Here is a 15,161-nt window from a genome sequence, read left to right as displayed (position 1 = left end):
GAGCAGGAGCATTGCCCGCCTGATGCATTCCTCGCTCTATCTGGACAGTTCTGTAGATTCCAAGTCTATGTAAAGAGACATCAAAGAGACCTCTGCCAGCACCCACTGCATCACCCTGGTTTGCAGGACATCACAGTGTTTCCTTCCTTCCATCCAGAGCCCTTCTGGGACCTCTTCCTTGGAGCCTTCACAAGCTTCTCCCCAACCTCTTTTACAATCACTTTTGCCTTGTTCTGGACTCTCCATGTGTGATAATGGTTCCTACTCCTCAAGGACCCTTCCCCTAGATCATCTCAGACATGCTGCCATGCATGGCTGAGATGGCACAAAATGCATCTCAGCTGAAGAGTGGTGAGAATCACCAATGCCCTGGGCTGCAGGTGCCCCTGCTCTTTCCCTCCAGCTGTCATTACTTCCATAAACCAAAGGGGATGGGAGAATTCACTAAGAAGACAACAACAAATTTGTGACTATTACGCAGGGACAGCAAGCTTATTTGGTCTCTGAGGTCTAGAAATGAAAGTGGAGGTCTAGAAATGAAAGTTTTCCTCTCTGTTTTGCTACAGGTTCCTTGGGTAAATGCCTGGATAAGCTCCTTTCCGTTCACTGTCTCCCCTCCATAAAACAGGATCAGCCTCCTATTTTGCTGAGGCACTGTGAGGTTATCTCATTCAGCATTTGATGTTGCAGAAACATCTTCACATATCAGAAGATAACTATCAGCCTTTACAAATGCATCCAACTCCTTTCCCTGTCTGTGGTACTTAATTCTCTTTGATTTATGGCTTGCTAAAAAGCCAGACCAATTTCTGCTCAAGGAAAGCTGTGTCTCCCATACAATATTTTCCTCCTAAATCATCAAAACTCTAATAAAAAAGAACCCTGGAGAGGCACGCAGCTCTTGCTTCACTCAAATGTTCATGTCCCTAACCTCAGGACTGTTCGTGCAGCAAAAAAAGTGACACTTTTAAATAATGGGAAGAGGAGTGGCTCCATTTCACCTCCAGAAGGTGCTGTGCAAATAAAGCAGTGATATTTTGCACGGCATCATGGCCCTGGTCCTGAGCCACAGTCACCACAATGTGATGAGCCAGTTGGGGCTGCTGGGAGGTCTGGTGTTTGCATTGGCAGGTTTTTACAGAAGTGATGGGGTCATGAGGGTTATGTCCACTGAAGCCAACAGCAGTGTTTATTTTCACTCTGTTGTATAAGTCCCACTTTGTACCTGTGTAACTTGGCTGAAAGCAGTGATGTAACACTGAAATAACAAAATGAGCTCAATGTTTGTTTTAGATATCACCCACCAACCTGGAACTTCCTTAAATCTCTCTCGAGAAATAAAAAAGGGACTTAAGAGGAGTGAAATAAAACCTACAAAAACTGTAATCAACAACCTGAAACATTTAGTATATCAAAGCCAGATAATGCATGAGTTTTTACAGGTCTCTGAGTGGCTGCTGAATAATAAGGCATATGTTCTCACCTAATTCTGCTTTCTATATGATCCTCATGCCGCTGACAATCCCACTTCCATGAACTTCCCTTGACTGCTGTTTAATGTAGCTTTGACATGACTTAAACATGGCCAGTCACAGTAAATATAATGAAGGGAGATACTGTATTAAGGGCATAAGACTGGAAGACATGGGCTCTCTTTCTGGCTTGTCCATTCATTTCTCTCATGATCTTAGGTGACAGGTGCTATTTTGACCCTTTTTCCTTTTGTCTCTCCCTTAACAATTCTGCTGAGAAGCATCAACTCACTGGGTCTTCACTCTCTAGGTGTCTGCCCCATGGTCTGGTGGAGTACTGCCCTATTACAGGCAAAAAGCTCACACTCAGCCAGGGCTGAAACTACTCTGTGACTCCCAAGTCAGCCTCTCAACCCCCTCAGTGGCATGAGCAAGATCCAGGGGTTCTGCTTTCTTCACAACACCATTGCTTTGCCTTCCCCACCACATCTCCCATGCTATAGCCTTGCAGCATCTGTTATAACAGGAGGCACAACCCTTGCTGACCCTCTTTTTCTGGGGTGATACAGGAGAGAGGATGCAGAGGCTGGAAGCAAGGTCAGTGTTGAGCCAAACCAGCAGCCAGCCCCACATACTTGTCCTGATTTTAAGTCCCTTGCTGCTCGCTTCTGATGAAACATCAGATTCACATATAACTCAAATTTCAAACATGAAGTCAAGCACCAATTTACAAACACTTCTGCAGTGAAGAGATTTCTGCTTCCAGAGACACTTACATACCCACACAGGTTCATTTTAAAGAGATTAAAACAAACACCCAGCACTTAAACATTAAAAATAAACTAAGGTAATAGGTGAGCCAGTCAGGAGCACGCTGCATTAAGGGCTCTCAGATCATCTGGACTGTCGTTGTCAGAAAGAAGAAAGGTTTTTCTCTGTGTCAGGTCTGTGAAGCACGTTACATTGCACTCAGCAGCTCTCCTGATATCTCTAGAGCTGAGGGTCAGATGGGTCCCTCTCCCACCTGCATTAAAAGCTCACAGAGTGTGGGCAACACGAGATCAGTCCCATGGCTTTTTGCTTGAAGGCAACCACAGTGAAAACAGTAGCTGCAAGAAAGTTGTCCCAACAGCATAGCTGGGGTGCTGTGGGTACTGTTGCTCCCTCGGCTGTGCCAAAGTAACACCTGCTTCTGCAGGTCTCCCTCTGCAGCTGCTGGCTGTTGGGATGGTGTGGAAACCTTCACTGCCACCAGGTGTGGGGCAGGCAGGTCTCCTCTTCCCACCCAAATCCCTCCAGCACTACCTGCACAGCAGTGACTGAAGGGGACAAGGGCCTAGATGAACCCCAGTGCATCCTCCTCACCACAGCAGGATCCCTTGATTACCAGTTTATGCTGTACTTCTGTTAAAGCTGTGTACTTATTTAGCTTTTTTCAAGCTGTGCAGTTTCTCCCTGTCATCTGTTGGGGACAATCTTTCCCTTTACACTCAAGCTGTGCCCTTTTACTTCTGTAGAGAAAAAAACCCCTCCTTTTTCTCCTTTTCTCCTCCCCTAAGCATGGCTTTCTTTTCCCCCTACACACACTTTTTCTCCACAAAGCCACCAAGCTGTCAGAGCAGGGAATGGAAAAAGGTGCATGCTGTGAGTTGGAGTGGAAATGCAAGGCCTTAAAACTAAAATTGGGCAAAGCCCTGAATCTCAGGCCATGGAGCCTGGTGCTGTCCTCAGCAGACGTGGTTTGTGTGTGATTTGGCAGCAGAAACACACTCAGACTGAAGAGCTCAAGCCCAGCCTTGGAGGTGTTAGAAACCCTGTGGCAGGTGTTACAAACTCCTGGGGAGTTCTTCATATATTTTTCCCAGGGGAAATGCCTGTTCTACCTGCACTTAACAGTGGAAATCCCACCGATTCCAGTGTACCTCAGGACCCAACCTTTCCAGCACCCTAATTTTGGGATCACTGAATTCTCTGGGCACGGGCTACTCACGTCCGTGACGTTCACCACCCCGATCTGTGGTCTGAACAGGTCGATCTTGAAGGTCTTCTCCCAGTAAGTGATGAGCTGCAGGAGTGAGACACAAGGCTCAGACAGGGGTGTTTGCAAGGCCCCCTTGCATTAGTTCAGTCAGCTGGGCTGTGGAGCGAGGATGTGCACCCCTGTGTGCACGGGACAGAGGAGAGCCTGAACACAAGCTTGGGCTGCCACTAGTGGCAAAAGGAAATGTCCACTCAGGGGATGTTCCCAAGACAACGCCTCCTTGGGAGGCAGCCCCAAACAAGCAGCTCCCAAGGGGATGGCTTGTATTCCAGTTTCCCATCCTTCCTTGTCCCAGATTCCCTGAAGCAATTCCTGCATGCATGTGTGCACTCGCACACCACCAACCCCCCTGCCCCCCATGCCCATCCCATCCATGAATTAAACCAAGAAAGGCGAAGAGCCTCTGCACTCACCAGAGGAAAGTCGTCGGGGTCAATCCAGACAATGCTCAGGTCGGGATTATCGGTGTTGTCCCTGGCAACCTGCTTCAGGATTTCCAGGAACTCAAAACCATCTGAAATGATATATGAACCACTGCAACTCTCCTGCAAATACACAGGCGCTTTTTGCTTGTGGGGTTTCCAGCTTCCCTGGCTCCCCTATGCACACAGGAGTTGTTTATAGGTCTCATTAAAATGCTGTCTCCCAGCGCTTTCTTTTGATAATAAGGCTTTTAATTTCAAGCGTCCTCCTCGGGTATTGAAATTAGTTACACATGAATTAAGCCCCATAATCCTTCCGTGGAGTGAAACAATGTCACTATTTTCTTGTGGTGAGGGAGGAACTGAGCCCCCAAGAGGCCAAAGCTTTCCAATTTGCTGATGGCTCTGAGAAGCACCGATGCCACGGCTTTTCAGGAGTTGGTGGCTTCGGGTTTCTTGCGTGCCTGTCCCACACCCAGCCCTCAGCACTCTCCCAGAGCCACATAGAAAAATGGATGCAGAGTTAGGGAGCGAATCCTGGTACTGGGGTGGAGGGAATTACTTTTTTTTTTCCCCAGGCAATCATCCATTTCTATCCAAAATTCGAGTCCTCGATAGCACACCTGCTAGCACAAACACCCAGAAGCATCCTGGCTCCCACCCCAGTAGGCTGGGGCTCCCCATCCTGGCCAGGGTGCTAGGCTCCACAGTCAAAGCACATGAAAATAAGCTTTCTTGAAGGATGGAGAGTCACACAAGGAAGAAAATGGCCTCCTACCTGGGTCATCTTCTTCAGCAAAGGCTACAATGTGGATACCCTCCATGTCATCCTCCTGGAAACAACATAACTATTACTCATGGGCCAGGGAGGAAGGACAGAGTCGGGGTGGTTCCTGGAGATGAGGAGCAGTGGAATGCCTTCAAAAAATTACAAAGGGAGGATTGACTAGAGCCCCACTGAGACACCAGAAATGGGAACTGAGGTGAGGATGGTGCATGAAGGTATTTAGTGCTGAGGGGGTAGTTTGGGTAGTGTTGCTGAAACTCTTCAGATAAAAGTGAGGTGGGCACCATGATGGCAATGGCAAGAGAGCTTCTGATGTGAGGCAAAAGCTTCTCTGCAGAAAAGGTCAAGGGCTCTCTAGCATGAGAATAGAGGCTCCTCCTTCATGCCTGAGGCCACCTACCCTCATAAATTTTCAATTCCCAGGGGATGGTTTGCAAGGAAACCAGTATCTGCTACCATGCTCAGCCTCAAATCATGCTCCTTTGGGGCTCACAATTACCTCACAATATGAGAGGCAATCTGGCTCATTTGGGCCCCATTTTGGAGGTGAAGGGTCTCTGCTTTAGGTGAGGTTCTCCATGGGCAGTGAGGGAAATTGAGTGGGGGGCTCATTTCAGGGCTCCAATGAGTGGAGGACAAAAATTACAGCCTAGTGGATTACTTTTCTCCATGAAACAAATGAGGAATGATATTGGCAAAGGCCAATGGATCTGCTGGCCAGTTCATCATCTGCCTGCTATGAATGTCATCTCTGAATTATCCCATGGATCGGTTTCGCCTTCCTCACCCGCTGTCGGTCCCGGTTTCCATTTCAATTGGTTTTAATACAAGAAAAAAATTCCCATCTAAATGCTAATTTCTTTTCCCTTCTGAGCCCAGAGGTGACAAAGCCACCATCAAATACTGAAAGGGAAAAAGCCCCCTGAAAGATTAAGTGGAAAACATTATCTTTAAAAACAATAGTGGATGCTCAGCCTTTGTGGACGTCTTCAGGGAATACGTTTTCACCGTTTTTGCCGGGACATTCTAGGCAGATTTACTTGGGGTCCAGACCACTAACAGCTGGTAAAATTTACACTGCTGCTTTTTCTTCATATTTGCCAGCAGCATTGTCAGACAGCAAAATAAAAAGTATATATCTATATGCCATATGTAACTACATGTATATACCTATATAATGCAGCTCTGTCCTGGCCTATGAGGCAGCAAACAAAACTGGACTAACTTCAGTGGAGGCAGTGAGGATGTTGTGAACTTGCACTGAGATCAGAATCCAGCCCCTCACCTTCTGTAGTTATGAACCCATTGCTTGGAGCAGAGGCAAGCTCTGTATTCCCAGGCTGCTGGTTGAGCAAGCATCCCACCACTGGGAATTCACTCTTTTCGTCAGGCTATTTTACAATATGGTCAGTATGAAAGTGAAACCACTGCATGTGAAATTTGGGTCTCACTGAAGCTCCATTAAAAACCTTGGAGGGGCTTTGGTGGATCTAGGAAGCTGTGTTCTATACAGAATCTGTATTTCAAAACAAAATGAAAAGCTATTTTGCCTAAGTGACTCATAACTCCTGGTTTAGTTTTATTACCTCTTGCCTCGCTGTATTAAAGACTCCCATGGTTTTTGCCACTTTGGAGTCCCAGGCATTTCATGTTACACAGCTAAGAAGGGGATATCTAAATGCTGTTATAAATGTGTCGAGCCTTTTGGAAGAATGACTGCATCTTCCTTAGTGTCTGTAAAGCACCTGTTCAGCTTTGTTTTTCAGCATTCATTTGGCACTTGAGAGTCCCTGACTAGCTTTAAACACCATTTTCACTCACAGTGAAGGGATAATTTGTTTTACACAATTTTTCTTTGATTTTCACCCTTCTCTTCTTCCCCACCCCTGCAGATCTCTGTACGTGATAGTGGCCAAAATGTGGGTTAGTTCTTCACAGTTACTGATTTGCATCTTGTTTGCACTGTGAGAAGTGCAGTCAATGCATGATCTGCTTTGAAATCTGTATAATTAACTGTACTGCCTGCCTTCACTTCCATTTTGAATTGTACAACAGCTCTGGTACTTTTACAAGGACATGCAGTGACAGGATGGGGGAGAATGGCTTTAAACTGAGAGAGGGTCAATTTAAACTGGATGTTAGGAAGCAATTCTTTGTGAGGGTAGTGGGGCACTAGAACAGGTTGTCCAGAGACATTGTGGATGCTCCAGTCCCTAGAGGTGTGCAGGGTCAGGTTGGATGGGGTTTTGAGCAACCTGGTCTAATGGAAGGTGTCCCTGCCACAGCAGGGAGTTGGAACCAGATGATCTTTAAGGTCCCTTTGAACCCAAACCACCCTATGATTCTGTGAGTTTCCATGAGACATCTACACAATCTTCATAGCTCACTCAGTGAGCAGGCCACAGAAATCACCCCACCAGCAGTGCTGATGTCCCTTAGCTGAGATGGAGCATCCTTGGGCAGGATCACTACACAGGCCCCACACCTGCCTGGAACACTGCTTATCTTTCCCTCTTCCTTCTGTGAAGCAAGCAGGAGCCAGCCCAGCCCTCCATCGCTGCTGCACAAAGCATTTGAGCATTCTGTATGAACAGAGACACTGGGCATTGCAGCCAAGGCTTTCCCATTTTCCCAGAAGAGAGGGAGTAGCTTTGCAAGGAAGGAAAGGTGATGTTTTGCCCAGCCAGAGGCTAGAGCTCTTGAGCAGCAGGTTCTTGTTGGAAGCTGGCAGGGGACACAATGGTCCCCACCACATGTGCTTACCCACGTCTCAAACATGTCCTCTGGGCGCAGCTTCCTCAAGGTGGCCCTGAAAGGAAGACAGAAACGCTCTTTGAGGACATATCCAGCACTGCCACCCATGACACTGTCAGAATCACGGGAAAGGTCACCATGGCATGCTTGGCTGGTGGCTGGAGTCAGCCACCACATTTTGAATGCGAGAATGGGGGCACTGTAGATCAATTTATGCCTTTATTTGTGGTGATAAAACCCTGCCCATGGCCCCGCTGGAGTCACTGCAGTCACTATTTCTGCTTGGGAAGATGAGATGCCTCTCTGTGCTGGGATGTGCTGATGAATTAGTCCCACACATGGCAGACTGTTCTGTCTGTGCTGAGAGCATGAGACAATATTCACTTTTGTTTTGGAGTCCCTGGGACATGCCTAATGGGCTCTGTCCCCCCTTTCTCCTGGTTCCACCCCGGCATAATTTCGGAACAGAAATGCCTCCCACCTTTGCTGAAGCAAAGAAGACAGAATAAACTCTGGGAAGGAAATTTGGATTCTAACAACCACTGACAAGAAAATTTAAACCCCAAGACTGGTCAAAGCAAATTTTTGTAAGAAGTAGTTCATAAAGGAAAAAAGATTCATAGCCAATATTTTCAGATGCATCTGTAGCAGGAAGCCTTTCAGAGAGCCTGGCAGGCTGAGAGTTGGCTGGGGTGTTAAACGGCCACCCAAGGAACACAAAGCCATAGAAGACAAACACAAAACATCCTTTGCACATCTGCTTGCTGTGGTATCAGCTGTTTGGGGAGGATGCCCCAGCAGAGCAGGTCTCCCGGGGTCACCAGCCCCAGGACCTGCTGCAAAGAGAAGTGTCAGTCTTTGAAGTTTTAGAACAGATTGGTAGGAGTGGCAGCATGTTGCCAGAACCAGGTAAAATAAGTGAGATGTGTAACCTGTCGCTTCAGTTTGCCTCCCAAAAAGCAATGGAAACAAGGGAACATTTTTTAGTCATTCCTAAAGGACCTGAGGAGCTACAGAACTGAGTTCCAGTTAGATCAGAGGAGGGGAATCTCCTGTGGATTAATAACATTGAATATCATGGAAATAAATGGCCAGTTTTCATGACAGAGGGAATTACCCAATTAAGATTCATAGCATATTCTTGGCATGATAATATGCATAACATATCCTCACATAATCTGAAAAAGACGGGAAATAGGAATATGGCAGCATTTGCTTATCATATCCAATTCTTTGGCAACCAACAAAGGCATGATTGTGAGTTGGTACAAAGGATCTCCTGAGACCTGAGTGTCTGCATGATGGACAGACACATAGCAAGTAACACACTAGCAGAAAACCAACCCTGATTGTACAGGTGCAGCAATTGGTTCTAAATTAGCTGTAATTAGTTGTTGCCTCTCAGGAAAGGGGCCCAGGTGTCACAAATTGAGAAAGAATCAGCTCCAAAGGAAAAAGGCCAAAAGAAGGTTACAAACAGTTGGGAAATGGCCAAGGAGCAAAACATAACATTATGGCAGTAGACAGCTACACTGTGAGCCTTCACAGTGAAGTCATGTGTAGTTCTGGTCATCCCACACCAGAAATGATACGGACAACTGAGAAAGGCACTTGGAAATGTGGGACTGGTGAGTGAAGGTATGGAATGACCTCTATTTGATGAAGATTAAACAGATAAGAATTCTTTATTTTGTGAAAGAGGAGACTGGAAAGAGTTTCGGCAGGTATTCTGAAAAAATTGGAATGGTAGAGAAAACGTGAATAGTTTAGAACATGGCCAAAGTTCTAATAACATCAAGGTTGCAGATTTGATTCCTGCACAGGCCATTCACTTAAGAGTTGGACTTGATGATCCTTCCATCCAAGGAAGGATGGGTGGGTCCCATCCAACTCAGAATATTCTGTGAGTCTCTCCCCATAGATGATCTTAAGTATTAATCATTGTTCCTCTTAAGACAAGAGTTAGCAGGTGCCCAGAGAAATTATTAGGTAACAGGTATAAATTAAACAAATAATAATGATCTTTTGATACAATGCATATTTTAGCTGCTGAACTCATTACTCATTCAGCATTAAAACAGAAATAAGGTAAAAAATAACTATAGAAATTGAAGAAATAGCCACTAAACACAAGATCAAGGATACAATTTTTGAACCAGCAAGTCCTTTCATTGTTGATGGTTCAAAACCAGACATTAAATCAGGTGAATGCATATTATGTATTTAGGCATACTTGTACTTGGCTTTTAAGACACTTTCCCTAGCTGTTCTCTGGGGGAAGCTCTTGGAGAAAGGAAACTCAGTGGGAAGGATCTGGTCACACCCACGTGTACTGATTGCTGTTCTGATTCTGGATACTTCCCTGTGTTGGAGGGGTAAGGCAAGTGGGGTTTGGGTAAGTAAGAGAGAGCAGAATTCAGCCTCTATGTCACTACACTACAATTGCAGAGACATGGGGGTCCAACCCCAGCATTTTTCATGTGAAAGAGGCACCAGCCCAGAGGACTGCAGCATGTAATTTGTGGTTTTGCAGCTGAGAGTGAAGTCTGGGCTGAGACCTTGTAGTGGCAGTGACCACCATGCCCAGATGGACACCCATCTGTGCAGCCATGGACGAGTCACCCCACGGTGCTGAGCACCGGCTTCCTGGCCTTCTGTGGAGAAGATGAACTTTCCCACCACAGCCTGCAGCTGTGCGGGGAAGCCTCAGCTGGGAGGCTGTGCATGAGCTCCTCCTGGGCACCTGCTTCAGCTGCTGTCTCGAGGCTGCAATGAAAGCTCAGCAAATCCCAGTTTCTGTGCAGGGTTGGAGGAAGCAGTAGTGAACCCTGCCTGGTCACAGTAGTGGGAAAGCTGGTTTTGGAAGGGCTGTTTAAGGCATGCCAAAGAGTCTGGGTACAGCTGGCCAGTGGTAGCTCTTCCCAGTGATGTGGTGGGGCTCCTTTAGGGGGATGGAGAGATGTCAGTAGGGCTTTGCATTCCAGGAGGGATAGTCCATGTCTGTGAAGAAAGAAAGTCTGCTGTGTGAGGGGTAGAGAGCCACTGGTCCTCTATACCTTCCTGCAGGAAATACCCTACTGAGCTGTCTATGGGGAACCAGCACATGGAAGCTGCTGAGGTTGCTTCATTTTAATCTACAGATCATCTCTGTGTCTGACTAATTCCAGCCTGTGGCTTTAGGTCCTTTACTGGTGGCAAGGCAGGATGAAGCACTTCTGCTCTGAGAAGCTCAGCATGAACTACTGGGAACACATCGCTGCCACAGCAGCACCTTGGCAGGTTTGGCATTTCAGACGTATGGGTTTTACGGACTCCTTTTAATTATTTTCTGAGTTTTGGCACTTGCAAAATACATGGCCCACCCCTTGCTTCTACCAAGCACCACAAAACATCTTGACATATCTCAGACTTGGGGGAATTTCACTGCAATTTTTTGCTGGTGAAGAGTTTGCCTTATTAGGATAGCATTTAGAGGCTGTGTTTAATCAGCCTTCTGAGGCTGCTGCTTGACAGAGGGAGCTTAGGGAAAAGAAAATGGGAAGGACCAAGGCCAAGAAGCCTAGAAGGTCAGCAAAGTGAATTGTGGGTACATGGAAGACAGAGGAACCCTTCATATTTCAGAAAAAGCAGAGAACTGTTTCTGGTGAGTCTCAAATTCTGGAGGTGATCTCCTGTGTGTGTGCACAGAGATCTCCAGCTGAGCCTGATTTGAGATCCCCTCTCTCTATATATGGCCCTGCTTTCCTCAAACTCATTTGGTCCCTTGATTGTCTGCTGAGAAATGCAGTTGTAGGAGCAGCATGTAGCCTGTGCCAGTCTCCTGGAAGGTGTTTCTAAGGGTACAAAAATACAGCACCTCCAAGAAGTTGTGCCCCTATTCTTAACCCTGTGCTTTTACACGGTATCAGACTCTCCAGTGACTTCCAGACTATTTTTGTAGCTGAGTCCCTAAACAACAGTGCAATAAACCTAACTGCAAAAAGCACAAGCACCCACAGCTCCTGCTGAGTTGATCAAACCCTGTAGGTGCTCAGCATTGTTCCCACACGAGGTTCAACACAGCTGTGACAGCTGTGGCTTCTTCTCTGTGCCTGTGGTCAGCAGAGTCTCATAGTCCCTCTGAGGTTTCCTCTGAGCTTGGCCTGAGCTCAGAGACTGCCTCCAGACATAGCTGACATCAGGAGAGGGATACACCCATTTGTAAAGCTGTTTTTGGGAAGGAGAGAATTGGATAGGATTTGGATTTGGCTTGAGAGGCCTTGGAGAGGGTCATCTTCTGATGAGACCTAAATTAAAAGCATGGGCAATTAAGGCAAGGATTTCACTCTCCACTGCCTTTTAGCCTCACTGCTTTTTTGAGAGAGGACTAACCAGGGAGGAGGAAGAGCAAGAGGAGGGAAGCTGTGATATCACAGCTCCATTGTGGTGAACTGTGACTGCTGTGCAGATACTTGCATCTCTGGGAGTAGGAAAAAACCAGCAATTTCACAATTTCATACCTGGGTCGGAAAATCATCAATAGTGTTCATCATCCTAATTTTTTTTGAGAGCAATGCCCTAGAGAGCCAAGGCCACAATGACAGACACCTTAACCTACTTGCCTTGTCCAGGAGCATCCTGTAAGCTACATACCTTCTGTGCTCTCTCACAAAATCAACCAGCTCCTCTTCTGAGTAAGGCTTATCAGGGATGTGAACGGGCTCATCCATAAAGGGTTCATAGAAGTCCACCTCATTCATCTTTAGGCCTAGCTTCTTGGCAACCTGGTGCAGTGCAGAAGTCACAGGTGAGAGAGCTTGATGTGCCCCTTTGCCTACACAGAGCCTTTGCTGGTGGCAGGGCTGAGATCAGGGTGTTTGCTCTCTCTCAGAGCATGCACTCCTAGGAGTGGCCCACAAAAGATAATGGATCTTTCCCTGTTTAAAAACCCACTGATGCCCCCCCAACTCGTGTTAAGCAGTGAGGCATAGCAAAGCCACAGCCCAGGGCCTGCAGACATAGAGGGGCTGGGTTCTAACCCACACTGGGACCTGCCTCCATGCTGCAGAAATGGCCTTTTATCTTGTGACAGGACCAAAATGTCAAAGCAGACACCAAGATCACAAAATCCAGGAACGCTGAAAATGAGAAGCTGAGACCAGACAATAAATCTGGGAACATCCTGAGCTCTCAGAAAACAGGTGGTGGCGTAAGTGAGCTACCATGAAGGTGTGTGGATGCTTACCCCTTTGTCAAAGGTGGCAAAGAACTTGATGTAGGGCTGAAATTGTTCAGCAGCTTCTTCAAATGCTTTGAAATCTGGAAGGAGAAAAGGGGAATGAAGAAGATGTTTCACAGACAGCTGGCCACACTCTGATCAGCCCAGAAGGTATTGAGGAAGATCAGATACAAATTACTGCAAACTCCATCAGATGATGCCCAATGTTTCTTCCACCCTTCCAGAGTTTACAAAGAAGGATGATTTCAGGTGCAGCAACATGCTGTGCAGTCTCACAGTGTCCAGGAAAGCTGCAGAGCCCAGCACACCACACTTAACTGGGGCTGAAATCAGCAGCTCTGTGAAGCAGGTCCAGGGGTAGTTCAGACTGGGAAATACATGGAGTTGCTCCAGCGTTAAGGATTGCTGCCATTCCCTGAACTGTCACCAAGTGTGATTAGGCATGCTTCTCCCTCTGCAGGAGGATGGGGTGGGAAGCAGGTAGGTTTTTACTGTAACTGCTACCAGGTCCTCCTGAACCTCAGGGTTCAGGAAAGATGCTCTCAGCCTGCCAGGGGATTTTACAACAGGCCTTTCCCCCCTTTCTTCCAAGTAGTTATGACTGAACAGTGTTAGGGTCACAGAGCCCTGCCCAAGCTGCCCGGCAGCCCAGTTTGAGAAAGATGAAGGGAGAGGTGGGCAGGCTGTTGCACTGCAAACCTGGTTGTTTACCTAGGAATGCCTGTCTTTCTGCTGAAGGCAAGGCATGCCAGGGTGGGGTACACACTGCCAGCACTACCTGGATAACAGGGAGAGCACTTGGGGCTGGCAGAGGAGACTGCAGGGCTTGACAGGGAAATTCTCATGTGAGGATTCTTCTAGGCTTGTGAAAGCTGGGTTTGCCCAGAATGGTCCCTGAGTTGCACATCTCTCAGGGCATAGGAACAGCCTCTTCCCAGTCTTGGGGGTCAGCAAGGAGGAACAGGTCAATGTCTCTGGCAGGCTGCCCCAAAAGGCCCTGTTTACTGCTGCTGTATGTTCACCACGGTAGTGTTTAATGTGTGTCCTCCTTTCCCTTCCCCACCCCCTTCCCTCCTTCCTTCTTTGATCCTTTGGGCTCACTGCTCACAAGAAGGGGCAGTTTGCTCCTTTTAGTTGCTCTCTCAGTGTAACTGTGACCTCAGCTGATTTCTGGGTGACGTAAACTCACTTTACTGCAGGAGCCCCTGGATTATGGCCCTCTTCTCTTGCCAGCAGACACCTTGCAGAAGGGTCAGATGTTGGTGTAGGACTGGGCTCATGCATTACGCCAGCAGAAATTGCCTGCAAATGCACTCATCCTCCAGCAATGCTCACTGTCACAGGCTGCCATATACCCCAACACCCTTCATGTTCATGCAGAACAACCAGTGCCCAGCCCCTACAGCTCCCAGGCAGGCTCCAAGGCCCACGGGGAACACGTTCATCTTACGTTCTGAGTCTTCTCCCTTGAAGTAGCCGATGAGCTTGATTTCGTCGTCGATCTGGTCAAAGGCCTGAAGCTCCAGCTTGCTGTTTATGACCTCCACGGGGTCTTCTAGCAACTGCCATGACAAATGCATGTGGTAATGCAGTGATTTGCAGCATCAACCTATGCCTGACAGGGTGTGTCACAATCAGCCCAAGCAGGGAGAAAGAGGTCACCCAATTTCTCTGCTGCTGGAAACCCTGCTTAGTGCTCTCAGTGTGAGGAGCCGAGAGAAGCAGGTCACCTTCAAAGGGAGATGTTAGTAGGTTCACTGCAGAGGTGGAAGCACCGAGAGGGAGGCTGATAGAGGACTGGGTAACCCAAATGGGTGCTGAGGGACCTACTGTGATGAGGGATAAGGAGCAGCAGTTGCAGCTGGCTTTAAGGAGGCCAAGAAGAAAGAAGAGCAGTTGAAAGGAGCTGGTACAAACACTGTTAACATCTGTGAGTGATACCTGTGTATCTAAATCTATATATATGCCACAGCTGCAGGGTCATGGCAAAGCTTTGCCCTGTCTGTGGCCCTTATGGGACAGATGTCCATTTCTGTCCCTGAAGCCACTTGCATGTGTTTTGGTCACAATATCCAAAGCACACAGCCACAGACATTGTCATGGGAGAGCTGAGGTCCTAGGGATCTGTTTTAATTCCCTGGCCATGCCTCTCCTCACCAACAGTTCTGAACCACAGGTGACCATGTAGGCAACCTGCCACCCTGGGAAACAAACCCTGCCAGCTCTGCTGCTCACCTTACCTCCCTTATCTGCATCGCTGCCTTGCCATTTACAAAGAAAGCCTCACTTCAAAGGAAAGCCAAGCCACTGCAAAATGTTTTCAATTATAAAGCAAAGACCATGGTTTTGGTCTGTTGCCTCTCCTAGGAATAAAACGTAAATAAAGAGAAGTGCAACATGTAAATGTGGGATTCAGCATTGACAAAGTTAATGTCAGTTTTTGCAGTTAGGACAAAGGTGAGTACAT

At 47.3% G+C, this 15,161-nt stretch overlaps 1 protein-coding gene across 1 annotated transcript in view; it reads right to left on the bottom strand.

The window, feature by feature from the left end:
• CASQ2 (calsequestrin 2) overlaps positions 1–15,161 on the bottom strand; it is a 36,451-nt gene that overhangs the window by 4,633 nt on the left and 16,657 nt on the right. Inside the window, exons 4-10 of the mRNA XM_063394086.1 lie at positions 14,145–14,256; positions 12,701–12,774; positions 12,109–12,239; positions 7,486–7,531; positions 4,714–4,768; positions 3,927–4,027; positions 3,463–3,537 (exon numbers count right to left, since the gene is read on the bottom strand). Of these exons, the coding sequence (XP_063250156.1) occupies positions 3,463–3,537; positions 3,927–4,027; positions 4,714–4,768; positions 7,486–7,531; positions 12,109–12,239; positions 12,701–12,774; positions 14,145–14,256 (594 nt within the window). The remainder of the gene's footprint in view (positions 1–3,462; positions 3,538–3,926; positions 4,028–4,713; positions 4,769–7,485; positions 7,532–12,108; positions 12,240–12,700; positions 12,775–14,144; positions 14,257–15,161) is intronic.

The sequence above is a fragment of the Prinia subflava genome, chromosome 3 (genome assembly GCF_021018805.1).
Source record: "Prinia subflava isolate CZ2003 ecotype Zambia chromosome 3, Cam_Psub_1.2, whole genome shotgun sequence".
NCBI classification, from domain to species: Eukaryota; Metazoa; Chordata; class Aves; order Passeriformes; family Cisticolidae; genus Prinia; species Prinia subflava.
The sequence above is the reverse complement of the archived record's forward strand: the minus strand, read 5'-3'. Positions and strand labels throughout refer to the sequence as shown.